This window comes from Serinus canaria, chromosome 2, assembly GCF_022539315.1.
Source record: "Serinus canaria isolate serCan28SL12 chromosome 2, serCan2020, whole genome shotgun sequence".
In the NCBI taxonomy this organism is placed as follows: domain Eukaryota; kingdom Metazoa; phylum Chordata; class Aves; order Passeriformes; family Fringillidae; genus Serinus; species Serinus canaria.
This window is the reverse complement of record NC_066315.1, coordinates 41,414,025-41,440,487: the sequence shown is the minus strand read 5'-3', so window position 1 is coordinate 41,440,487 and position 26,463 is coordinate 41,414,025. Positions and strand designations below refer to the sequence as shown.

General features: G+C 35.8%; 1 protein-coding gene across 1 annotated transcript in view; it reads right to left on the bottom strand.

Moving 5' to 3' along the window:
- STT3B (STT3 oligosaccharyltransferase complex catalytic subunit B) overlaps window positions 1-26,463 on the bottom strand; it is a 50,685-nt gene that overhangs the window by 8,069 nt on the left and 16,153 nt on the right. The window contains exons 2-12 of the mRNA XM_030226842.2: window positions 20,096-20,204; window positions 18,116-18,403; window positions 16,379-16,444; window positions 12,753-12,852; window positions 8,151-8,249; window positions 6,520-6,666; window positions 4,597-4,645; window positions 2,867-3,021; window positions 1,032-1,243; window positions 754-941; window positions 78-249 (exon numbers count right to left, since the gene is read on the bottom strand). Of these exons, the coding sequence (XP_030082702.1) occupies window positions 78-249; window positions 754-941; window positions 1,032-1,243; window positions 2,867-3,021; window positions 4,597-4,645; window positions 6,520-6,666; window positions 8,151-8,249; window positions 12,753-12,852; window positions 16,379-16,444; window positions 18,116-18,403; window positions 20,096-20,204 (1,585 nt within the window). The remainder of the gene's footprint in view (window positions 1-77; window positions 250-753; window positions 942-1,031; window positions 1,244-2,866; window positions 3,022-4,596; window positions 4,646-6,519; window positions 6,667-8,150; window positions 8,250-12,752; window positions 12,853-16,378; window positions 16,445-18,115; window positions 18,404-20,095; window positions 20,205-26,463) is intronic.

Genomic DNA, 26,463 nt, shown 5'->3' with positions numbered 1-26,463 from the left:
AGACATCTGCAATTTCATACTGGACTGCAGTGTAAACATTTTGGTGTTTCTGCTCCATAAAAAACTGCCACCCTTACCAAGGCGATGTGGCTGTTGTTCCAAGTGTTGTTATCCACCAGGGTTGTCCTGTTGGCCATTCCTGCTATCTGATACCCATAGTCCCACCATGACATCACTCTGGCGTGCTCGTCCGTGTTCTGTCTGAGCCAGTAATAGGCTTCTCTGAAGTCATCCAGGATATTCCGAGTGCTGCAAAACAGTTCACTTTATTTGCATCTGTACAAATACTACCAACAAATTAACTGCACCATGGCAAGTCTGGGTTCACAAATAAGGGTTTTCTTATGAGTTCAGCTCCCTTTGAAGGACTTTGTCACCAGCAGTCATAAGTTTGAACTCTCTGACAGCTGAATGTCCAGAAGCTGAATTGTTTTGAAGACACGACTGCTTTTGAAGACATGACTAAATGCATTTCCAGTCAAATACATATTCTCAAACAAGTTTTCTGAGTTCACTCCAAGGCTTTTTTTTAACCATGATTTTTACTGGCTTTGGGTAGGATTATTTTTATGTATTTCATTAAATATTTCAGAAAACGCTGTATCTTTTTGAAAATTAGAATATGAATAATTTTTTTATTCTGGTCATGATTCCTTTATATAATAAGGAGTGATTTAAAGAAGGCAAAGCAAATTGCTAATGCAATGGCAGTAAAAAAGGCTTTAATCATTTCAGACTGTAGACCTTACTTACCCATCATGGTTATAGGAGGCAAGAACTACGCTGGGGCTGGAGTATGCATTGCTGGTTACCCAGGTACAGTGAACAGCAAACATCATCAACAACATCAGCATCAGCATAGTCACAATGTTTTTGATATTGGGACCCAGCCCTTCTTCTGTTTTTTCCTGCTCAGACACATGTTTCCTCACTTTGCCTGCCTAAACAAACACAAATGTATCTGTTATGGCAACTTCTATCATCCTTGACATTGGAACCCAAATTTTCCAACTCTTGCTTCCTCCCCTCACCTTATCATACAGGTTGCCAGGGTTCCTTTTGTCATCCTCATCACTGCTGTCTTCTATTGGTGGATTTTCCCTCTTCATGTCATCACCCAAATAACGCTCAAAGACATTGGAGAAAGCAATTGCTGACAGCATACAGACCACTGGAGTCAAAGTGAGCATCAGGCGGACCATCACTCCAGCAAAGTAAACAGCGCTGATTGCATACAGCGCAACTGCAAGGAAACACATCTAATGGTGACACGTGGAAAATAATACTCACTCTGGCTGCACACGTACATGCTCTCCATAAAACTACTTCTGGAAGTGGGTCGAGCATCTGTGTGTATAAAGGCTTGAGTGTGCATCTTGCATTTCATTGCTTTTTAATGTACAGACATATGGCTGAATTAACATTTATCCCTTTGAAACCTCAAACCCTTCCTGAGATTCATCTCGATAACTGTTAACAATAACACAACCCCATTTTCAATATTCATTAGTAATGTGTCAGAAGATACATTATTAGTGAAATTTAATGTTATACACCAACAATACTACTGGAATAATAGGTAACTTCATTTGATTAAAAAAATCAAACAGCTCTCGACCTAACAAGTTATTAAACTGAAAAAGCAAAAGGCAGTGTTACAATTTTCACGTAAATATTAAATTTTGATTTAAGTTAGAGGTATCTGTGGACAAATTGGGGGCTTGTCTACATTATAATTCTATACAGATGAATAACGTGGTATGGTGAGCCCTATTCTGAAGTAAGTATTCCTGAGCAGTATTACCTCCACTTTGTCTTCCCCAAAATATAAACCAAGATTTTCAGAATACTACAAAACATTAAGAACACATTCATTAGAAAGGAAAAAAAAAAAAAACCCAAACAATCCTGTATACACTGATTGGGAATATCCAATAGCAGTTTCCTTGTGGTAGACTTGTCTGCTACAGTTTAACAATATCCTCTTGTGAATGATTTGCCACAGAGATCAAGGGACACTGATTTACCAGATTACGTCATGTCAATATTTTATACATTGTGATGAGGCAGTATAGCTCTCCATTCTCACTCCTAGCTCCCTTTATGCTTTGTTAAATGGAAGGTGCAGCCTTCAGTAGGAGGCTGAAAGCAAGCTGACAAACATTCCTTGTAAACATTCATACTGCCCACACACATCTAAGGTTGCCTAAGAGGCAGCTATATTAGCCTGGAGCCTCTTGTCCCTGTAAAAGTCCAAAACCTGACTGATCTTCACTCCTCCATATGGGTTACAACTGCTAACAAGCCTCATTCAAAATCAGAAGCTGGCTTTCATACAGTTTTGCCCCTGCCCCTGCCCTCCCCCCAAAAAAAAGTTGTCACTGACATAGGGAGACCCCACACTTCCATTTTGGTTTGTGCCTTATTAACACTTGTTCCAAAGCAAGAGATTCTGCTCACTAAAATATCAGATAACCTGGAAAGCAAAGGCATTTTGAATAATTTATGATGGGATGAGTGCCAGACATCCAACGTAGGGACCCTGCCTTTCCACAGAGCTGTTCTCCTGGCTAACCTGTACCCTGGAACCAGAACGTGCAACTCCAGCAGCAGAACCGAACACAACAAATGACTGCATCCCACCTCCTGGGACTACACTCCATCACCATTTCAGCAACCTCTGCACTTTTATAAACTGCTTTAAAGACTGCTGGGTGCAGGCAACTCTTAATAATCACCTTTAAACACATCACTTTTAAACCATATTTTAGAACAAGCCACATATCAGCTTTGAGCAAACAAAACCAAAGTAAAATGAAGTTGAAGGCAAACTTTTTCAAAATAGTTTAAAAATATTTTCTCTTACCAAAGACTCTTTCATCATTGATGTTTTTGATACAGAACCACAGCCCTGCTGGGAAAGTACACACGAGAATATGCAGATCAAAAAAGAAGGAAACCCATGTTGTAGGCTGATGCTCAGACACAGAGGCAATGATCGGGATGTGAATTTTCGCATACCTTTTTTAAAAAAAATTCAGTTCAAATTATTTTGAAAAGATAAAATTATTAAAACCTGTAAATATTAGGAATTCAGAAATTCATCTCAAAGGAAACATTTCAATTTTAAATGGCAAGTACCCTAATCAGCAGAAATCTGATGAAACTCTCATACCAAAGAAATCCCCAGGCCTTACTGTATCTAGGAAGCATTTAATGTATAGTTATTGAAAACAACAATTATTTCCATACTAATTAAGACAATTAAAATTATAGATGTTTCATTTGTTTATGGCTAAATATGAAGTCAAATTCACCAAAATGGAAACACACAGCTATGGAAGCACCTTTACTACATTTTTATATCATCAATGCTGGTAAATCTCCTAAATTTTCAACACTGTGTTTCAAAACTTCTACACAGAATATCTTCATTTTCACCAGATCAGTTACTGATGCACCCACATTCTTTCAGATACTGAAGGAAACAGGCCTTGTCTACACTTGGAAACACATGTCATCTAAACAACATGTCAAACACTCAGTGCAGACAAGGACAAAACTGTGCTCTATATTACAGACAACTATACATATGGACCTAATCTAGGGTGCTACCATGATTGAATGGTGAGGTATCAAACATATGTCCTTTTCTTCACTGAGATCTAGTTCTCATTCAAAACTGTATTGTGTTTTTGAACACAATATGTTTTTCTAATGTAGACAAGCCCTCAAAAGTTTAATGCTTTGTATATACATATATATGTGTATATATATATATATATATATATATATATATATAGACAGGCAAAGAACAAAATCTATATATTCCTCAAGTAAATCTGAGGCTTCTTTACTAACATTTGTTCTATCCCACTTATCATAGAGCTGGGACAGAACCCTGTATGAGCTGGATTTTGGAGCCTGAAAAAAAGTCTAAACTGCACAAAGTTTGAAGCTGTTCTATCCTTGCTTTAAATATTAAAAAAAAAATCTAGCAACTGAATTTCACTTTAAAATATTTATCTGAGAAAAATACTTTCCATTTTATTCCTTTTCTCTGGGCTGACTTAAGAATCCAACACAGTATTTTCACAGGTTAACTAAAACAACAGATTAATAAGATTTATACCCGTGAAAACCCACATTAATAAAACAATTGTTCAGAGTGGACATCTGTATATACAAAACAGATGTATGAATGTAATATAGAGGCAACATGCAAGATCATATGTGCAACATTTTGGTAATTTCGTGCAATATTGCACAGTGAAAATAGTCTAAGGCTCTTAGTAATTTTTAAATGTGTACTCAAGTGTTGGCACAGCTTTCAGTTATTTCATGCTGACATACATACTACAGTTTCATACAGAAAAAACATATTACATATTTAAAGATTTGCAAAGAAGCAAGAGTTTTCACAGACAAATTAGTGAAGTGGTTGTAAAGACCATGAAACAGCTACTACAAATACTCTCTTTAGATAACTGATTGTCCTTGACTGAAATACTAAATGGATTTGGGGATGAGGAGAGGAAATGATTATTAGTTTTCAGCAAAATGCTACCGATATCTAAATCTTATATCCTTACTTACCCAGTGTCCCACAATGAATAAAATCTGCCACTCCAAGGAGCAATATAACCTGAAAAAGAGGAGGAAGAAAAACCTTTTTGCTGCCTAGGGTTTTTAAATGAAATAATTTTTCTACTCCCTTAAGTTAAAACACAAACCCAAAGAAATTTTCATTGAACATGAAATATATGTGAACCATACCTACTGCATTAGGCAGGCTATAAAATCTACCAACCATGAAGCAAGCTGGTTTTGGAACACACTTACAGGATCACATTGTACTTTTTAAGTACAATCTGAGTATCAAGACACGCACACTTCCAAAAGTCAAAGCAATGCAATACTAAATATTTCTCAAATAACATGACAGATAGCAAACTATACTCTGTGAAGGAGTATGAGAGAAAGAAAACATAATTGATAAGAAAGTATTTCATTTTTCTGAAATGTCAGAGCAGGAAACTGGGAACACTAGATGAAATGCTGGTTTCCTTTTATTTCTCTCCTGGTGAATCTACTTGTAGCATGGAATATAAAAGCTGCTATTAGACATGCTGATAAGCTTTACGTATTATTTGATAAAACAAGGCTTTTAGATAAGTTGAATATAATAAGATGAAAAGAAACAGTAAAATTATTCAATGAAAGATAAAAATTATTATTAAAAGCTTTTTATTTCCACTTTCTTTGCAATTGTTTCAGCTCTTCCTGAAGACAGATACAGAAAAGGAGAAATAAGAGAAGGTTAAATTCTGTCATTATTACCCAAGTTTTTGTGCATGACTCAGTAAGTCTTCCCTCTTTCTTATATTCAAAATTAGTATAATCTGACTGAAGGGTTAGTTTAGTATCTAATTTAGACATTTAAATATTGTGGTTGACGTTCTAATACAAGACATTTTTCCCTTCAGTCTTCAGATGAAAAGATTGCTGCCAATCCACTACATGCACATGAAGAAGGAGCTGTCAGCACACAGGAAAATACTGGTTATGATCTTCTCTGGATGCAGACAGCCTTCACCTGAGGGTGCTGGAAGAGCTACCCACCATCTTCACCTAGGTCAGGAGGGTGCCTGGTGCCTGGCTACTGTTGCACCTCTAGGCAAGGCAGGAAGCTCTTATGGGAACCTACAAGGCAGCAACCTCAGCTGCTGAAAAACCATGGAACACAGCCTCCTGAAATACATCTATAAGTGTTTTCTTCATTGCTCAGGAACAGCTGAAGAGGAATTGACAGGACAAACAGACCATTTGACTGGTTGAAAACTGGCGTCCTGACAAGCTCAAGGTAGTACACAGTGGGTTGGGGTCCAGCTGGTGGCTCATAGAAAGTAAAAATATCCCAGAAGCCAAAAGGAACTGAGCTAAATTGAAAAAGGTGGCTGACATGCCTTGTGGCAGGCAGGACTTCAGTCCAAAACCTGAAGCTCATTCTTCCAGATACTGGGATAAAGGGTCCAGATGTGGGCACCCTCTTCTGCAAGGAGTATTAAGAAAATCTAGAGAGGTCAGAGCACTGTGAGGTGGTCAGGAGCCCAGATCACACAGCCTGTCAGAAGCTGAGAGAACAAGGCCTGTTCCAGCTGATGAAGCAGGGATACTGATCAGTGAATTTCAGAAGATGAAATCAACGCTTTCCAAGGACTGCAACTGAATACATATTTGGCTGCATGCTGAGATCAGAAGCCAATTTTTGTTTTGATATGCCAGTCTGAAAACTTTGCTAACTTATGCATGGAAAAGCAAATCAAACCACCATGTTTTAGAAGACTTTGAAACAAACAGAGATGCTAAGAATTCTTTTGGAATTATGATGTCAAAAGTAACAAAAATAAAACTGCTTCTAAATAGTCCAAAATGTTGAAACAACTACGTCAGGCTAAACCAAATGTTGATCATCTGGCTTACAAGCTGTGAAGGTAAATGAAGTTCACATTTATTTACCTGTGTATGTCAAATAGATGACACTCAGGAATACAGTACCAGCAGCTAGTGAGACACCCAAGAAGAACAATGTCTGAAATTCTTGCTTTGTTAATCTGTCTCTCAGATACTGCAAAAATGCATAAGCCTGCAGCAGTGCAAAAACACCTATGGAAAGAGGAAAGTTCTTGTTTAAATGCTCAGAAGCAGTACACCTGTTAAAGCAACCAGCATGTTTGTCTATATTTAAATTGGAAAATTAAACATAGGGTACACTGTAACATCTAGAAACTAGTATAACATCACTTTCTGACAAATAACCTTTAATACTTAACAGGCAGGACACTTGCAAAACCAGAAACTTCCAAGGAGATACAATATTCTAAAGGAGAGAATTCTCTGAAAAGCAGATTGCATTGGTTATGACAAGAATACAGGTTAACATACCTAGCTAGGTGTGGTGAAAAATTAAGAGACAGGCTTCAGGCAACACACAATGCTAATACAGAAATATATGCAAACTAAACTACTGAATAAAACAGGAGGAATTAATGCAAGAAAAAACCAAACCAAGTAAGTATTAAGTCAACTGAATTATATAAAGTTATGCTGAAACACCAGAATTCAATGGTGAAGCACCCGACACACTCCAAAAGGCTGTTTGGAGTTTAACATTAAACCCAGAACTTGGACATGGTATTTCAATTATTATTCATTTCACAGTATATAGTCAGATCAATCCACTGATGAATCTTTTCAAAAGCAAAAGTTCAATGCTGGCTGGCAGTGTATTGTCTTTCTTCAAATTAACAAAGAATTCAAGGTACACAATGGAATTCACTAGGTCTGAACTTGTAGAGAAAGACAAAAATTCTATTCACTAAATTAATATAAAAAATCTTCAGAATCCAAATATGCCTAGGTATTTTTTTTATTTTTCCTTTATATTCAGATTGTTGCAAGTATCCATTTTGAAAGTATTTTTGAATTAAATTTTAATGATGGTCCCATCACTGTCCCAAATACATTATGGTAAGTGACTAAATGTAAAAAAAACCCTGGGAAATCTAACAAACTGAACTTGATCACACAAGCAGTGCATGCAGTTAAGCTCCGTGTTAGCAGAGGTTATTGCTGTCAAGAAATCAAAAAGTCTGACTGTCAACAACTATGGAAACATCAACTTAAATCAATAAAACGCCAAACAAGATTGAAAACTGTTATTTTAAAATCACCCTCCTGACTGGAATTTTAAGTAATTTGTATTTAAGCTTCGTTGAAAAATTACAGAAGATTATCAACTCTAAAACCAAATGGCTCAGTAAAAACTGTGTTACCAATGTTTCAATTGTACAATGTGTGAAGGCAACATTGCAAATCAGCAGAGATTTTCAATGTGTAAAGTAAGTGCTTGTCAGAATGCTAATTGATCCAGTCTTATGGAAGCATTTCACCTCCATTAGCTCACACAAAAAGAGGATATTTTGTCAATTGGAAAGAAAACTTCCCAAAAGACACTAAATTGTACCTCTTTCTTTAACAATTTGCTTTGTTAGCTGGTGTTTTTTCTAATACAAGGAAACAAAGCTGCAAGTGTTTGAGATTTTCCTGTGCTAAGGAGGCTGTTGGATGCAGAAGCTTCATTTTCTTACCTGCAGCTGCCATGTGTTCACTTGTTCTAATTGGCTGAAATCCCACAAAAGGTATCTGCATTGATAATATTAACCCCACAATGTAGAAAGTGCTATATGCTAGGAGAGAAAAATGTGAGAGGGGAAGAGAAAGATGGGAACAGAATTAATACATGTTTGAAAAAGCATTGGCTCCATCTTCAGAGAGGAGTCCACCTTGTCCCCTAACTCCTTGTCTCCTAACTCTTTTGACAGCAAAACAGAACTGTAGTATGCTAAATATTTCAGCCATCCTAATTACTTTTCTCTTCACTGACTAGAATGAAGCTGTCCATTGCAACCCATTTTAGTGAATGTAGCAGCATACTGTTCTTTCAAATTGCACTATTTTATCTCCTCCTAGGAAAATAAACCATTTAACTAAGATTCTTCAGCTTGTAAAAAGTTTTCTCTTCCCATCTTGGTTTTGAGAGTCATGGATGTAGAAAGAGCTCTCAAATAACAAGTGACACAGGAAGCTTTCTATATGAGGAGAAATTGAAGGGACCAGACCTCAAAAAAGGAAAACATTTAAGAGTCCACTACTTCTTTAGAAAACGCAAACAGGCACCATTGTTCTTTATGTAACACAAGAGCAGAGGGAAGGCGAGAAATTGAACAAAAACAGAATTAAAAATTAATATTAAGCATATGAATTGATAGATCTGTTTTAACCCTGGGGATTTATAACCCCCAGAAAACAGAGGCCAAGAGCATCATTAATTACTATTATTAATACAAATCCTTATTGTTTATGCATTAACATTCATATACTTTATTTTGAAAGAGGTTTTGATCCTCAATATTACAGGGTGAAGAAGAGAGGGAAGGGGAAGATAAAAAGATCAAATCTGAAAAGCCATGAGGCTGATTACATTTGAAGTAACCAGCCAATCTAAAGTCCAAATGAAGTTCTGTTCCTTCAGTGGAAAACAGTAATAATTCACCTGTCATATTTTTATAGTCCTACAAATCCTAAACCACTATCTAGCTATAGATAACCTGGATCTTACGAGGAGATCCCTTTTCTCATGGAGTCCTTTACTAACCTCCATGAGGTCAGTTCTGAGGAGTGCATCACTGAGCAGTGGTGTCACTTCCATAGCACCTATGTGGCCTTGCTGAGGGATTGTGCTCCCAGGGCACTGAGTTCCAAACCAGTCAGAAGGGATGTTTTATTCTTTCAAGCACCTGTATTGCACAGCTTGGCCTAGCTACTCACCTGTGCCCTCTTAAGTCACTGAAATGCTTTTTTCTGTAGGAAGCTCAATTTTTGAAGAATTTGCTACAACATAAATCATTTACTGTACCATGCAACTGTTACAACACTGCCATCCTGTGGAAGTTCAATGGTTGGCATAAATCACTACATTTCACATTTGTTAGACCAATGTAAATAATAATTTTTAAGCCCAGTCCTGCAACTGCTATGCTTGCTACGTGCACTGCCCACCTCCATCCCAATCCCTTACTCCCACTTCTTTCAAAAAGTTACAGAGTTCCTGATACTGAAAAGATCTTAAAAAAAGGTAATTGACACAACATGACAATTTTTCTAGGAACTTAAGAAACATCAGGACAATATATCATCACCAACTTTTAATATTCCTTTATATTCTACAGTTTGCACAGTTTTTGCAAAAACAAGAAGGTAATTTTGATTCCTGCATGCTGTTCTTATGGTTATAACTTTGACCAACTCCAGAACAAAACCATTCTGACCTACTGTGGATAAAGTCATTTGCAAAGAATTTAATTTGCAGAACACTACACAAACACAGGAAACACCTACTGAAAAGCTTCTCAGGAGAGTATAATCATATACTGGCCACATACTTTCAATTAATGGATTACAATTACCAGAAAAAACCACTCAATCTGAAATTTTAGAACACTGAAGTAGTTGATATAAATATATGCCTGGTCACTGTTTTAATGATAAAATACAAGACATATAACAAGAAATTATTGAAATGAAGTTTTAAATTCGGGAAGATCCTCATGTGTTTTATTAAATATTCTGATAATTACATAGAACCAAAAAAAATTGTATGAAAAACTATAAAATTGAAGTGTGCAAACATAACATAAATCTATACCCTTCCAAGTGTAAAACCATTTATTTTTTAAACATATGAGAAACTAAAGAGAGACTACAATAATAGAAAATAGTATCAATGGTTGCTGTATCTGAATAAAGAGGTTATTCACCTCTCTGTTAATACACTGGAATTGTAAGCAGTTTAAACTAGAGGATTAAACTAGAGGATCTGAATGAAAGACACTGGCCACTGTCAAGATGAAAAAATAAAAGCACAGCTTGAGCTTTCAAATGGAAGCAGCATCATCACTATTGATGCCAAATGGGTCAGAAGCTATCTGCCTAATAAAGTCATCTGCCTTCCAGCTCTAAAACATTTTAAAATTGGCAAACTCTTCACATTCTGGGAATTTTTGCTCATTACATGATTCTGAGTTACATTCCCAGAGATATCAATCAAGTCCCACTAACCTTTTCCTTGGTGTATGAACACTCTTATGAGAAATATATACCAGGAATTTTTTTAAATTTTTAAAAATTTGGTTCTGACAAATACTGTTTTCTACATTTATGTTATGTTGGATTAAACTTAACACAATCTTTATAAAATGGCTCATGCTAGCTTGAAATACATTTAAACAACTGATCTAGAGATTAAAACCCCCAAAATTCTCCATAACAGTAAAAAGTATGTAGCTTTTACTAGCTATTCTCAGCTGACAATATTTTTCAAAAGTTTTAGCTGCACATTGTAAGTTTTTAAAGAATTATAAGACTGTTGCAGGCACAGTAGCAATTGCAACAGAAATTCCCCAAATATCTTTATTCTCCCTGCTTCAAGGAGCTTTTGTAAACTCTTCTCCCTATCTGAATAGTTTGGAGGTGAAGCACACTCGAATTTCCTCTCAGAAGTGCTTGAACATTCTTACCTGTTTTACAAAAACATCCTGTTAAACAAACCTAGAAATGACATAGTAATGTAAGATGTACAGACTTCTCCAGGGCTTCCCATGAAAGCTTAAATTAAGACAGCAGTTGCAATGAAACAGCAGAGCACTGATCACATTTTCATTCTGACAACTCCATGGCAGTACATATCCCTCACTGCTGAAGGGCAATAACATCTCAAAACACTGCAGCTATTTGCAAAACAAACATCTGCCAAACCCTTTAATTCCTATGAACTTGCAGCACTATTTTTCCCACATGAGTTCAAAGACTAGTTAATTTAAAGCTGAAAAAGCAAGAGCACTTATTCTTTATTGTTTCTGGCTACCATATTGCTTCAGGATTTTATAATTAGTTGATCTAATTTTCTCTTGCCTAATTCACAGAAATCAGAAAATGAAAATATTCAATAAACCAATTTTAAACGGAAAACAAGATAAATTACTTTCCCCTTAAGTTAGGAAGAAGTAGTTAATGAAGAAGTTAACTAAGACTAACATTTCTAAGATAGGTTAGAGCTTCCTCTTTCTCTCTTTTTAAAATTTTAATGAATTTCCAATTCTTAATTGCATAGAGTAGCAAAGAAATATGGAAGTAATATTTATAGTTTTGATAACAAAAATTCAAAATGGAACTTGAGTAAATTAAACAATTGTTGTGATATATAATGGTTCACACATATGTACAATGAGTAATTTCTCTAGCAGGCACTAAAAAACCATTAAAAATAATTGAAAATACAAAGATAAAACTATTAAAATAAGGAATAAAAATATATTTACAAATATGAAATGCTTTGCGATTATGCTTCAGCTCACATTATGTTCTCCACCTACCTATGGTAAAAGCTTCACACTAAAAGTATTCCAGCTAACTTCTAAATCTCTGAATATCTGAATTGCTCACTAATTATTCCATTCACACACCTACATCATGGCCAACTGATTTTATTGGTAAAGTGTCAGTAAAAACAGTTTACACAGTATTTAAATGTCAGGCAAATCAATAAAAAAGTTAGGCTCCCAGGATCCCTATTCACACATTCCTGAAATTGGAAGGAAGGCTGACCAATTAATCCAATAAAATTTTAAGGATTCTCATGGAGTGGACAGACCCTTACTGTGCATGCCTTTCCTCAGTGATCTAAAACTTACATGACTGCTCAAAATTTCTTATGTCTTTATCTAGATGTTTGCATAATTTCTGCTGTATAACTTTTAAAAATACCAATTGTTTTATATACTTGGAAAATAAAAAAATAGAAAACATTATTAAAGGCACACATGGAATGCATATTTACAAGACATTAATAGGGTTCTTTTACATCAAACCAACCAGTTTTCTTTCCCATGCACTAGAAAGGAAAAAAAAATAATTAGCAGCAATATATATGAAATTTTGAAAGTATGAGTATGTTTCAACTCCTTATTTCCATGTTGTAGAAAATAACTGCCTATAATCAGTAATCAAATTGAAACAACTCAATCTGATATGCAATTGCTTAACACCCACTTGATACAAAACACATCAGTACAATAATTTTGTATCTCATGTTTTAAGTATTTGAGAATGACTTTGCAATGAACAGAACTTACCAATGTAGACTCTCCTGCTGTATCTCTGCATCAGTAACAGAACAAACACATGCAGTGGAATAAGGTTGATGATGAAAACATAACCACCCCATGCAGAGACCTAAGACAAATGGAACAGGAAATTAGATCTGAAAATATCTGCAAATTCTTAGGGCAGCCCATGGTGGATTTATACATCTTGATGGTCTAACAAGAAAACACATAGCCCATCTACACAAGCAGTCAGAACTACTACTAATACCACCAGAATCCTTCTCAATATATATTATAAATGAAAAACAAACCACATCAAAGCCCACAAATCAGAGGTGTTTGAAATGGGCTGATGGATTTCCTTGGCTACCCTTCCTGGATCTCCTCCTTCCAAGCTAATCTGGCCAAATGGCAAACTAGAATGTTATGCTGGAGGCTTTTCCCAGTGGTGAAGGCTGCAACACCAGGCAGTGGAAGGATCTGTAGGGCCATGACGTGGGCTTTGATGATCTTTGGGGGTCCCTTCCAACTCCGGATATTCTATGATCTCACATAGGATCCAAGCCTTTGGACGAATTTAGCACCATGCCCTTTCTGCCAAGGACAGGGAACATTATCTTCAGCTAGAGAGGGGAAGGGGAGCAAGGTGCAAATCTCTGGGACCAGAGCAGCCAGCGCAGGTTGCAGTGTAGGGAAATGAACAAAAGGAAGAGTATGGATGCACATGAAAGCAGGGAGGACTGAGCACCGTGGAATGATATACAACAATATTACAGACATTGCAAACCTGTGGCAACAAGAGCTGTTGAGAAGGTGTACTCAGAACTGAAACACTACAGTGTTATTAACAGATTGCTGGTTTAGGTGAGGATTTAATGAGCTATCATTACAATGTGCTATCTAAATTTCTAATATATTTAGAAAGGCTCATATTGACTAGATAATCTGTATTTTAACATGTTCTCTTGTCATATTACAGTCTAGACTTCTCCCATATGCAGCACACCTAACCTAGATCTTCATTTTTAGCATGCAGTAGCTAATGTGGTTTTCACTTTAATTGTACTTTAGGGTTTAGATTCCTGTAGCTATTTTTAAATCCCTAGAATCCAAAAAGAAACCCAAATGACTATGTTCTATAGAACAAATTCTAAAAAAACCATGAGGCCAAGATTACTGTCTTTTGACACTAATACTACAAACCCCAGCATTTCAAAATTTATGGTAAGCAATTCAGACAATGTGAAACAAGTAGAATAAAATAATCTAAATTCTCTAGTGACTCATTTCAGATTATCAAAATCCTATTGCCTAATTACTTGTATGAAGTATCATGTTTTACACGGGTAAGTTCATTTAATGGGAGAAAACACTGACCTGGAGACAGGTAAGATAGAAGAGAGTTCAAACATGCAAACAGAACACTGTCAAATTTAGGGAAATGTCTGGATGAAGGAGGTCACAGTTTGCACAGACCAGAGACCTGCATCCCTAATTATCAAAATATGAACCCAAATCTAAGCACTGAAAATTATACTGAAGATGCACTTTGGAACTTTTCAAACAAAACTGAGGCATCCTCACAGATTAGCAAAAAGAGTGGCGACATGCTGTTACTCCTACAGGATTGCTTCAATGTAAAGCTTTCTTTTATTTTACCTCCTTGACATGAAAAGTCATATGAAGCAGAAGCTGATGAAGTAAAACAAAGGCTAAAAATATAAATCCAAGGAGAAAACACCCTTCTCTATATTGAATTCAATGCAAGGCTATGAGTCAAATTACTACAGTGAGTTAAAGATTTGTCAGTTCATGCAATATCCATTCTCCTTTCAAGCTGTTATCCAAACTTCCCATTCAAGGACTGACTCTTGGGACTTCAAAATTGTGATTTAACTTCCACCTTACATTGCAAATGACTAATTCCATCAGAGAAAGACAAATTATTACAATGTAACAAACAGTACAATTATGCTTTGCCTTAAAAATTTACTCAAGCAAAATATCTAGAAGGGCAACTCCACAAAATTCTTTCCAAAGGGGAAATACAATGCAGGACAACACCTATGTGGGATGAAGGAGATACAAGCAATAAAATTCTATCATCTAATCACTGAGAAGTGGAGCTAAGTTACAGATGAATCTGAACCTTTCATGAGCTGACAGAACTTGAAAGGAAAGTAACAACACCCACCATTTACATTCAAGGATTGATTGTCATGATGACATTGATTCTTCAGTTCTGATCCCATGTACACACACGATCACATACTCTCACAATCAATCACTCTCACTTACAATCCCCCACACCAAGAACCTGTTATTGTGTGATTTTTAGCAGTAAAATTGTGAAAGTGTTGTATCTGTTATGTTTATGAAGGCACCTTTAGAGAATCTTACCAATAAACTGGCACAATAGAAAAAAATACGGTGCTATATAAACACAAAAATTCAAAAACTTACTTGCAGCTTTTGTACTGGACTTAAACATGTAGCAAAGCTACAGGACCTTTTCACTGCAAAGCTATATCAACAGCAATGCTGTCTATAAAGAAGTGGCTCTCTATTAAGCAATGTGGCAAAAAGGAGGAGAAATGGAACGATTAAATGTACTCTTAACAAGAAATAGCTATCTTAGCCTCTTTGGTCACAAACACAAGGCTATTATCTCCTGTATTAACTGCAAAAGTCTCTCAGGAAACCAAATGGACATTAAAGCTAGAGGAAAACTAGACAGCATCCAGACAACCTTTGAATTAACCCTGACTTTAAGGTACACAAACCAATCCAGAACATCCTTGTTTTTGCAAACTTAGTTACCTGATGGTAGAAAAGCAGTATTTGAGACCTCAATCTTAATTGTCACCAAGCAATTAGCTTGGCTGTCCTAGCACTGGCTAGTTTGAGGATAATTTATTTTTCATACAGCCACAAAAAGTTTATCAGTTAGGGGAAAAAAACCCCATGTTTGACTAACAAGAATTCTTAGTGCAATGTTTCAGCAGATGGAGGTGGGGGAAAACCAGTTCCCTCTATTCTTCTATTATTTTATCTCCTCATGTTTACTACTGTTTTGCCCCTTTGTCAGCCCTTAGGAAAATCTCTGCAATAGCCTTCATTTTCGTAGATTAAAAATGAAAAGGGCACTTATGATCATTTATTATGACATTGCAGTCATTCATCAGTTCTGATGGTAAGCTTTACTTCATGGCATAATTATACCCATAGAAATAGCTTTCAAAATTATAAAATGTAACTTTGTCCTCACATTCTAAATATTCTGATTATTATTGCATTATAGTAATGACACACAGACACATTAATATTAAAATTATACGTTAGTTTACCTGTACCCAAATAAAAATCCAACTGAATCAGACCACATATTCACAGGTTGCGAGAAATTTGTAAGTAAAGTTATTATATTTCCATTTTTTCCCCCCAAAAAATGCTTTAATCATGTTGATTTAAATACTTTACCTTTACATACTATGTTATTTAGCTATATATTTAAGATATATTAACAATACAAAGCAAGAATTTTATATTATGGCTCCAACAAAGATGAAAATATCCTTCTTCTATTCTTTGTCAACATATGGATTATGTAAGTTACTCAAATAGTTTAGCTATTATATATATAAAAGCCTTACCATGTAAAAGTAGGATAGACAGCAGCAGATTGTCCAAAAGACTGACCCAGTTTTCACAGACTTCACCTGGAAAAATAACCAAGTTTTTATGAATGACAAATTCTGGACAATACTCTAAAGTTTCATCCCAAAACAATTGTTGAGAGAACTTCTTTAGCCCGCATCAAATCATATTTGATGCTTTTGAACTGATGTCCGTAACACAATTGCAATTCTTTCACACACAAAAGGAGGTTAGGTGTATTTCTCTAGCAAAAGCATACAATCCAACTCTCTGCCTTATGATCTGATGCAGAAAGGTAGTTGCAATGGCTCTGTGCTACTTTCTCTGAGATGTTAGAGCACTTTATAATTCTAAGTGAAGACCATCCATGCCTTAATTTGTCTGGCATCCAACCCCACTCTCCCATTACAGACAGAAGAGCTATTCCAAAAAAATTCACTTAAGGTTACCAAGAGCATCCAGATACTACTCAAGGTTTAGCAGGATCCAGAAACTCCCCTAGGAATATGAATTTGTCTGAAACTGATGGGGGTGACTGTGGTGAGGGAGAACAGGAATGAAGAACAGACATTAAAAAAAGCTACAAAGTTGTCTATAAAATGTATTTGATTCTACAAGAGTTCATGCAAGCATTATTGCACTCTGCACTTTAGTTAAATATGAATTCCATGAGAACAGATAAGTGCTATCATATCTCAGTTACTCTAAAGTAACAACATAGGTTGATTCTATTATTGTTATCAAACACAGCACACCTTTCCAGCTGCAGCTTATTCTAAAACTAGATTAAAAAAACTGCATTTAAGCAACACCAGTCACTCAGTCATGAAAAATTCAATTCTCTTCCATTATATTCCTACCATCCCAAGTTTGAAATATTCTAAAGCTAAAACATTTGTGAATATGCATCTACTTATGAAATCAGAACTCTTGACAAAATTATGGAGAAAGTTGTAGTGACCATGTACTTACACAGAGCCCTCTAAATGAAAAGTGCAGGCATTCCAGAATACACAAGAGACAGTACCCTACAGTGTCTGTGCTGAATTAACAATATAGTTATGCTGGTTTTGTTATTTCAAAAGTAGGTTCAACAGACCAGAAATACTCCAGCTTCCCTTAACTCCTTCCTGCAAAACTACCTTACGGATGAAATTCTACACAGATGAAGGAGAGGCAGACATGCTGCTTTAGCAAGCCAGCAAATTAAAAGACATAAGACTGTTCTTTCTAAGCACACAACACTTATATCTGACTCTAGAAAGCTTTCACCATTTAATTTGGATACTGAACTCAAAGCCCAGACACTCCATACAGTCAAAACTCTTTCCAGAACACAATTCAAAACACTTCATATTCAGAGTCTTCTGCTTTTCACCAGCTATATAAGGAGGCTAACATTTGTTGCACACAACATGAACACCTCCAAACCAAAAAACAAACAACCCCTCTAAAGTGTTCTTTAAATTTCTAGACTCATCATCATTTTTATTACTACTACAGGACACACATACTTCAGTGGAACTGTGCTTTTACACAGCAAACTGAAGAGCATGATTATGGAGTGGTTCAGATCATGTGACTTCTCAGTACTTGCCTAATCAAGAGCCAAGGGGAAGAGGGATGAGAGGGAGGAAAATAAGAATTCAATGGATTCTAAGAAAAAATCAGTCATTTGGTTGGAGGAGGAACCAAAAAACCTTTCCAAAGCAAAAGACTCAGCAATTACTTACCCATAAATAGTATGTGAACTGCAGTGCAAAAATAGCTATGCCTTCATTGTCAAAAGATCCTGCTACTGATCGGGATATGTAACCTGGAACTATGGCGATAAAACAGGCAGCTAAAAGCCCTGCTCCCTGGTTCCACAGTTCTCTGGTGAGCAGGAAAGTAGAAATAGCTGTAAGGCCGCTAAAAACTGGTGCTAGAAACACACATACATCTCTTATATGGACTGTCACATTAAGCATATTTAAAATCCAATGTATAAGGCCTGCTGTCACCATCAGTCCTGGATATACCTACATGGAGATAAAAACCAAAACAAACCAGAACACTAGGTTATAACAGAAAACTGTCATGGTATGCATGTTTACATAGCATTTGCAATTAAACTATAATTTTTAAGCTGATATAAGCAATGAGTATTAGCATAAGCTACCAAAATTATTTTAGTACTTCTTTAATCATGTTTTGACAACACCACTGAATACCCTAGGCTCTTTTAATTTTATCCAAATGCTAACAATAACATATAATCTACTTCATAAATGAATGAGCAGCATACAGATAATATCCCATCTCGCTTGACATTTATCATAGAATGAAAACAATTTGTCATTAAGGTATGGAAGCAGAAACCAAAATCTGCAACTGAATTTCAAGCCAGCTACCAGTTTTAAGGAAATGAAAAAATAAGCCCCAAAAGCCTAAGACATCAAAAAGAAACCCAAAATTTCCCAGTCACATCCATTTTCCTTTAAAATATACCAAGCTATTCTTTCAGTTCTTGGTATCAATGGGAGAGAAAATGTGCTTCAATAATATTTAATTTTTTAAAGATGAAAAGTTAATGGTCAGTCAATTGAATGTTACATTTTTGCAAGGTATCTGTTGACATATTTGGATACGAAGGATTAAGCAAAGTCCTGTAAAAACTGAATTATGATGTGCTCCAAGAAAGGTAGCGTATACTTACACAAACCTTTTGAATCCACCATAGAATATTAGAGAACTTTAGAATATTCTTAATAGGAATTCTACCCTCCCACATTTATCAACATTAGAAAAATCAATACATCCTAGACAAGTTAATATGTACTTCACCTGCCTTGGTTTCTTTCAAAACCTAAGAAGGACATTGTATTCAAACAAATTAACAGATGACTCAACATTTTCCTGCATATATTTAAATTCTTTTTGTGAAGAGGTTTTATTTTGTGTAAGACAGGTATGGAAAACATGCACTTACATGTTGCATAAAGAGTGTCCAGTATCTCTAAGATACTACAACAAATGGTACATTGGTTCTAACTCCTACAGGCTACAAAAACTGCTACAAAAAACTTCTAAATGCCTTTAAGTGGTATATACTAGTATTAAAAAGCTTTAATAAACTTAAGAAACACACAGCTGCATTACTTAGTGTTACTAAAGCTATTCCAATGAATGATATTGCATTCTGATTTGATTGTTTTGTACACCTTTCCTGTCTTTTGACTTGCATTGATACTAATCTTAACTAGTCCTGATGCTTTGTACAGGTACCACGCTGATCTAATTTCACAAGGGCTTCTCCCAGTGAAATCCTAAATTTTTCCCATATATACATGAAGTCTGCTTAGCTTAGATAATTGGATTAAAACTTTTACCTTAAGAGATTTAGGTAACAATTTATTTTTTTAAATGTTTTTCCTGTTTTGATTTCATATACCAGAATTTCAGGAGCCATAATACCCTTACTATTACTTATTAGAATTTCATATGTAAGAAAGTTCTGTATTTCTTGGTTACAATGTTGTTGTAAGGCATGTTGACTTACTTAGCCTCAGCAGTAGCAATCTGACAATTAAAAGCCGTTTTTATTAAGATTCTCCTTTTATCAATATCACATTTGTATTGAAAGTTCAAAAACTTCCTGAAAAGTCACCTTTAATTATTTTTTACTTATTTAATTGATTTTATTTTAATAAATGTATTATTACAATACTTACAGTTCCACCTACTATTCTTCCTAGTGGATACCATGCTCTTTCATCAAACCAATTTAAAAATTCATAAAAGCCATGAGATGCAAGATGATGTGTTGATCTATAGTTAAACCTAGAAAAAAACAGAAGGATAAGATTAAAATCAAGAGCTTTAGCGTCTCATTCATTGTGTAAGCACAATGGTCCTCTCTCAACCTGCAGAGTTTTAAAGTAAATTACTAATTACTATATTTTCTTCACTTCTACAGCCAGTACTTATACTACAGATGACAGTTTACAGTTTTTGGTGAGTTCATTTTTGTGCATAAACATTAAAATGTTTCTTTCACTCTGATACAATACTCTGGTAATTTTTGTTATTCCTTTCTAAAACTGCTCACTTTCAACTACAGTCTATCACATGCAGTTAAAGCAAGACTCCCATTCTGAGACAGGATAGCTACACATGCAGATGCCCTACATGTAAAACTGACAGGTGACTCATTCAATAACAGGCAACAGGAATCAGTCTGTTTGTTCACACTATCAAAACAATGGCCTTTTTTCAATCAGTAAAAATTTACACAATGTAGAACCTCTGTAAATGAAGTTTTTTCTTCAAAGTCTGTACATTCTCTGCTGCAGAGAATTTCTTGTACAACAAATGGTCTCTCATGCACACCTTCAGTTCAGCCTTCCACATTGTATAAAAACCATTAAAAAACACCAACAGATTGATATTAAGGCATTCATTTTCCAGCTTCCTGGCACAAAATATCTCAAACATTTGATAACAAAACTTTTAAGCCATTAAAATGTCCATTAGTTCTCGAAATTAAGTATCAGGCTGCAAGAAGCACTACAGTGCATGTCATCCTAAAACACCAACTCTTTCATGATGACTCATTCAAAGGCCAAACTAAAAAGGCTACAGATATTGAGAATGTGAAGCTTTGTAGAGAAAGTTTAGGTAGAGAAAAGCCTGGGCGAACACAGCTTCTAAAACAAGCAACACTCAAAAAGCCAACCCCTCTAATAGATATTATAGAATTTCAGTTAACCATGTGAAATTCACAAGTTAAAGAAGTATTAAAGATTTTATTCATTAGTTAAGTAGAAGTTCAGGTGACTAAATGGAATACTACAACAGACAAAAGGTTAGATGGGCAAACCACCATGAAAGACTTCCTAGGACACTGCTAGAATTCAAGCCTAGAAAAGACAGTGTGTGTTTTTCTTTTTATCTATTTTATGGAAGAATCCTCTTGCATCAGAAATACACATCCCTTCTGACAAAAATTTTAAAACTAATTCAAATTCTTTTGCATATCTAGGATTCCCAAAATATCACAGGTTTACCTTGAACCAATTCATTTCCACAGAATAAAGCCAAGGTCATTTAAGACTGCAAACCCCATCAAGTTCCTAATTGTTTAATCAGTACAAGTAGTATCTGAAATAAAACCACATTGAGGTCATGAGCAGATTCTTCATCTAGTGGAAGAACAAAAGACTGAAACTCAGGTTCAGATGTCAGCAAATTTGCATGTTTCAAGTGTCTGAACTATCAGTCAGTCAAATTATATTAAAAATAAGTAAATAACAGAGTGAAGTACTTTCAGGAACACTCTCTCACATCTGTTAAATAAGCATTTATATAGGATACATTAACTGATAAAACTGTGGGCTTTCAGAAGTCATTAGTCATGTTTATATAAGAAAATTCACACGAACATCAGTCATTCTGACCTAGAAATCTTTGATTCAAACAGCAATGTGACATTGGTTTCTGATAAGCCTACAACTATTCCCGTTTGACTAGATTTCTAAATATTAATTAATTCTCCAGTTCTGAACTGTCAACTCTAATGTGATTTCTGAAATGCTGTACCTGTAAAATTGGCCTCTTATCTTAGGACAGCAAGGTCTATTGTTAATTTGTTTAGTGCCAAGTGCCTGCAGTATGGTATGTAACAAATCAGGAGTTTCATATTGCACAGGACACACAGAATCCATCCAGCTACAGGCAGGACTGAAAACACTGAAAACCCACCGAATATTGCTATCCTAGAACTTCAAAAAGGGAACAAGTACGATATTTACTAACACGAATTACTTTTGAATTTTTCAATCATGACCCAAACTCACAGAGGCTACAAAAGTATGACTAATGTTTACTTTTTAAAGCATCAAAAGATTAGTTAAACAAACGAAATAGGCAAGAAGAATACATATTGACATTCTCCTCATGTTTCCAATTAGCACAGCTTCCTAACTGACTTCAGAAGGATGCGAACAACTGTCTTGAGCTTTGGCAGCATCCCATTAAGTCTTTAATAAGAATGAATTACCACTCAAAATTGAAACACAATGTAACAGCATTTTACTTCTACCACTTCAGAGGTAAGAATTTAATCTTCCCTCCTAATATACTTTTAGACAGACAAAATTCTATTAGCCCTTCTTTCAAAAAAGTGATTCTTTTGCCACAAGTGAAAGCCTGCAGTGACAGCTGCGCATGTCCTTGCAGCAGAAATTACAGGCAATACTATAGCATATTGTGAGAAGACCTGTGAGAAAAAGAAACAACCTTCCAGACACAAAAACTAAAACTAAAAATATTTACAAGCTTAATTCAACATCTCACTTTGACTTAAAAAAAAAAGTGCCCACTTCACCTCCCACTAGGTTATCTGCAAACAAAAATAAGTTAAAATGTAAACATAAACCTATGCACACATCAGGAAAAGGTTGCTGTGATGCTGCATATAAAAGCCAGCCTCAGGCATGGACAAACTGGCAGCAATGGACAGTGCACCAGACAAAAGTCTAGTCTGTCACTCATATGATGATGCCAGTATTAGGCTCTTAAATCACTTAGCCCTTCACAACACTTTTTTAGGGACAAGCCTAAACCTTGTGAAATTGTTCTCCTTTAAGTTAGGACAGAGAGCACTGCTAACAAACGACGAGCATCACAACCAGTCACACCTCCTTACTATCTTGGTACTTTTCAAACTGTGCTTAAAATGCAGCACAGTGGCATTGTATTTCTACTGCAATGCTATCACAGTACCTGCAACTGTCTATAGGTTTCACAGGGGTGTAATAACAGCCCTGGAAAATATTAGAAAAACTTCCATCTTTGCCTACACCTGCATCTGGGAGATTCAGGGGCTGCAGCTGAGAAAGGAATCAGAATGGAGGCAAGATAAGCCACTGCGGGGTGGAGGTTGCCCATCAGGTTTGGGGGGTCACTGCTTGCCCCAGTTCTTCCAGTTGCAGCAGCAGCAAGAAGAGGTGGTATTTAGGGTTTTAATCAGCCCTCCTTCTGACCTATTCCATCTTATCCAAGGAGACACTGGAACTGAAGTACACTGCTGATTGCATTGACTAAACAGTATGCACCATGATGTGACAGAACCAGAGCGAAGGACAGGATCCCTTTTCTGTCACCCTCAACCCTCACATCCATCTGATTTTGAGGTATGGAAAGAGATTACCCATTTCCCAAGATTCCCTCTCATCCTCCCTCACCCCCCTGAGGCAAGTCAATTTGAAACAGACCTGAGAAGAATAAAGAAAAAAATTATGTGAAGCACATTTTAATTAAATACTTAGCTAGAAAACCTGAGTGAAATATTTAAGTTCTCAGTCGATGCTCTAAAGAAGATACACACTTGCTAAGATTCAGCTAAGAGCCTGACACCAGGAAGCACTGACTTATTTCAGTTAATGTTCTAGGGGGAAAAGTGATGTTCCGCTGTTCTCCCTGCCTCTTTCTGTCATGTCTGTAGTTTGAATTATTTCCTCCTCCAAGATAAGCTTTAAAGGAATAAACAACCCTAAGTCTTTGTACATTTCAATATTTAAAGTCTCAACCACCAAACCAAGCTAGTATTGTAGTCTGAACCTTGAGGGGGATGCTCTAATGATCACCTAAGTGCTCTGTGTATGGTACCATTAATTTTGTGGCACTGTTGGAGATACCTACATTACAGCTGGTTCAGTAGACAACTGGAGGTAAGTTAATAAAAATACAGTTCTCATTTCATATATTTTAACATAGAACAGAGTATAAGCAGCAACTGCAAAATAACTGAAACAGAGACATAATCTTCTTTTTAGTAGCAACATTAATTTAGAAAGCTTAACTAGGCAACTTGCAAAGCAAAGCCTGTGAAGTTTTCACTTATATATTATGCACTGTTAATACATAATCTTCACTATCTGTTCATGCTTAGGTTTGATTTTTATTCCTTGCTATGAACTGCCTTTTTGATGACACAAGGCAATACTGTAGGATAATTACTTAATGCTAGTCACAGCAATCACTCTCTATCCAGGAGCTACAGAATTCTCCAGCACTTCACAGCAACAATTACTGCTATATTTATAAAGAGACATCTTTGACGTTCCCAGGTTTAGTATTTCCTTGACAAAGTACTATTTAAGGTGAGTATTAAAATAAAATTCAGCCTACTGAGAAATAAGAACATATAGAAAAGAATAGCACATGTATGGCAGTGAAGTTACTTCATCCACATCTTAACAACACTTAAGGCAAATTACACTGACAGCAATGGAATTTATTTGACCCCTCGATTCCAGGAGAGTGCAAGATCAGTGTGCTGCTTCTTGTGGGAATGGTGACTGTCTAAACCCCAATCAATTTCATGCTATTATTGCCCCATCATCTAGACTTTTTATCCAGCATTTTACAGCCATCTGAGAATATGTAATCTCCTTACAAGCAGAATCTGTTGAAAATTTTCTAAGCCTTCAATTATAAAGGCTTCTGTGCTTTAAAAGTCATCAGCTGCAGATGCACAAAATTTTCACATCTGCAAACTCAGAAAAATGACAAGATACAAACTGTGAACATTACAAGCTATAGGAGTAATTCTAGGAGTCAGTTTTTAATGCAAATGTAGATTACACAATCAATTTGGTTATACAGAATCTAATTAGAGATGGCAAGTGTAGATTCTTGAAAAAGATAGCTGCAGATTGACTCCATATCCGACATATTCTTTGCATCCAAAGGAAGAATACATTCAGCACCACTTTATGGAAAACCTAATGAGAAACTTCAGTAACTTCCATTGAAACAAAGAAACATATATAGAGTATTCCAAATTAAATTTTAAAACACCTGCTTGCCCACAGACTATACTACAAACACAAGATCCTGCAAGTCTCATTCTGAGCTCTGTATCTGCAAATGAGCAATTAACACACTGAGTTCTGCATAGGGTTTTTAAAATGGAAGTGTAGAACCAATCAATCACATAATGACTTCAAGGCACTAAGGAAGTCTTTCTCATCAGGAAAATTCTTGTTTGTGTTGTGTTTATAACCTTGGTAATTATGTGTGGACATTTAAGCCATTTTCAAATAATCAAGATTAGAACTTTGGAGCAGCAATACCTACAGGAAAAAGTACTTATGACACATAAAGAGTGTTTCCTAGTGCCCACAACCCAAAACTAAGGTGTTGGACCTCACAATAAGACTGAAGAAAACATACACCAACCTCTACCTCTCTCATGTGTAAGAACCCATGAGATAGAGGTGGTCTTCTGTTTACCTGAGCCAAAACTGACAACTCTGCAAAATGGAAGAACCACCAGGCTATTTTATTTCAGAAAAATCTCACATTCCTTTCTTTCTAACTTACATTGATGTCAGTGGAATGGTTTTATTAGGTCCTAAGTCTAATACATACACTATATAATTAATCCCTAATTAGCACATTATACATACATACATAAATATATATATATATACACACATACATATATTTTAAGTCCTTATGTGACCCCTTTTTTTTCGCTGGAATTTCTCTGGATATCTATCTACCATGGTTTTATGGGGAAACTGTTATCACTTTGCACACCCAAGCTTCTGTACCTCACCACACAACAACCACCCAGGGAGTCATGAGCACATGACCTCTACCCCATCTTTCACAAGGGACACAGAACAGGTTTGCACAGTTCTTGCTAAACTTGATTGAAAGATGATTGCTAAGACAAGTCTACCAGAAAGAAAAAATAAAAGCTTGGACTGATGCAGAGTTTAATATCATCCTAATTCTGACTGTCTTATGGGGTTAAAAATGCAATTTTTGATTGTTTAGTCTTTACATTTTTATATAAAAATATCTGGATATGTAATTACTCTTAGCATTCTGAGATAATATCAAATATTTGTGATGGCTACTGAGACTGCCCTACACTTAGAGGCTCAATTGATCTGTAGGGGTTTTGATGCAAGTAAGGCCATTTGAAAGGATAAATACATGTCCTGCAAGCTGACTGTCAATCACAAACCTTAGAAAAGAAAATTGGCAGCAGTACTGCCATTCTGAGTTTCCTCAGGTTCAAAGT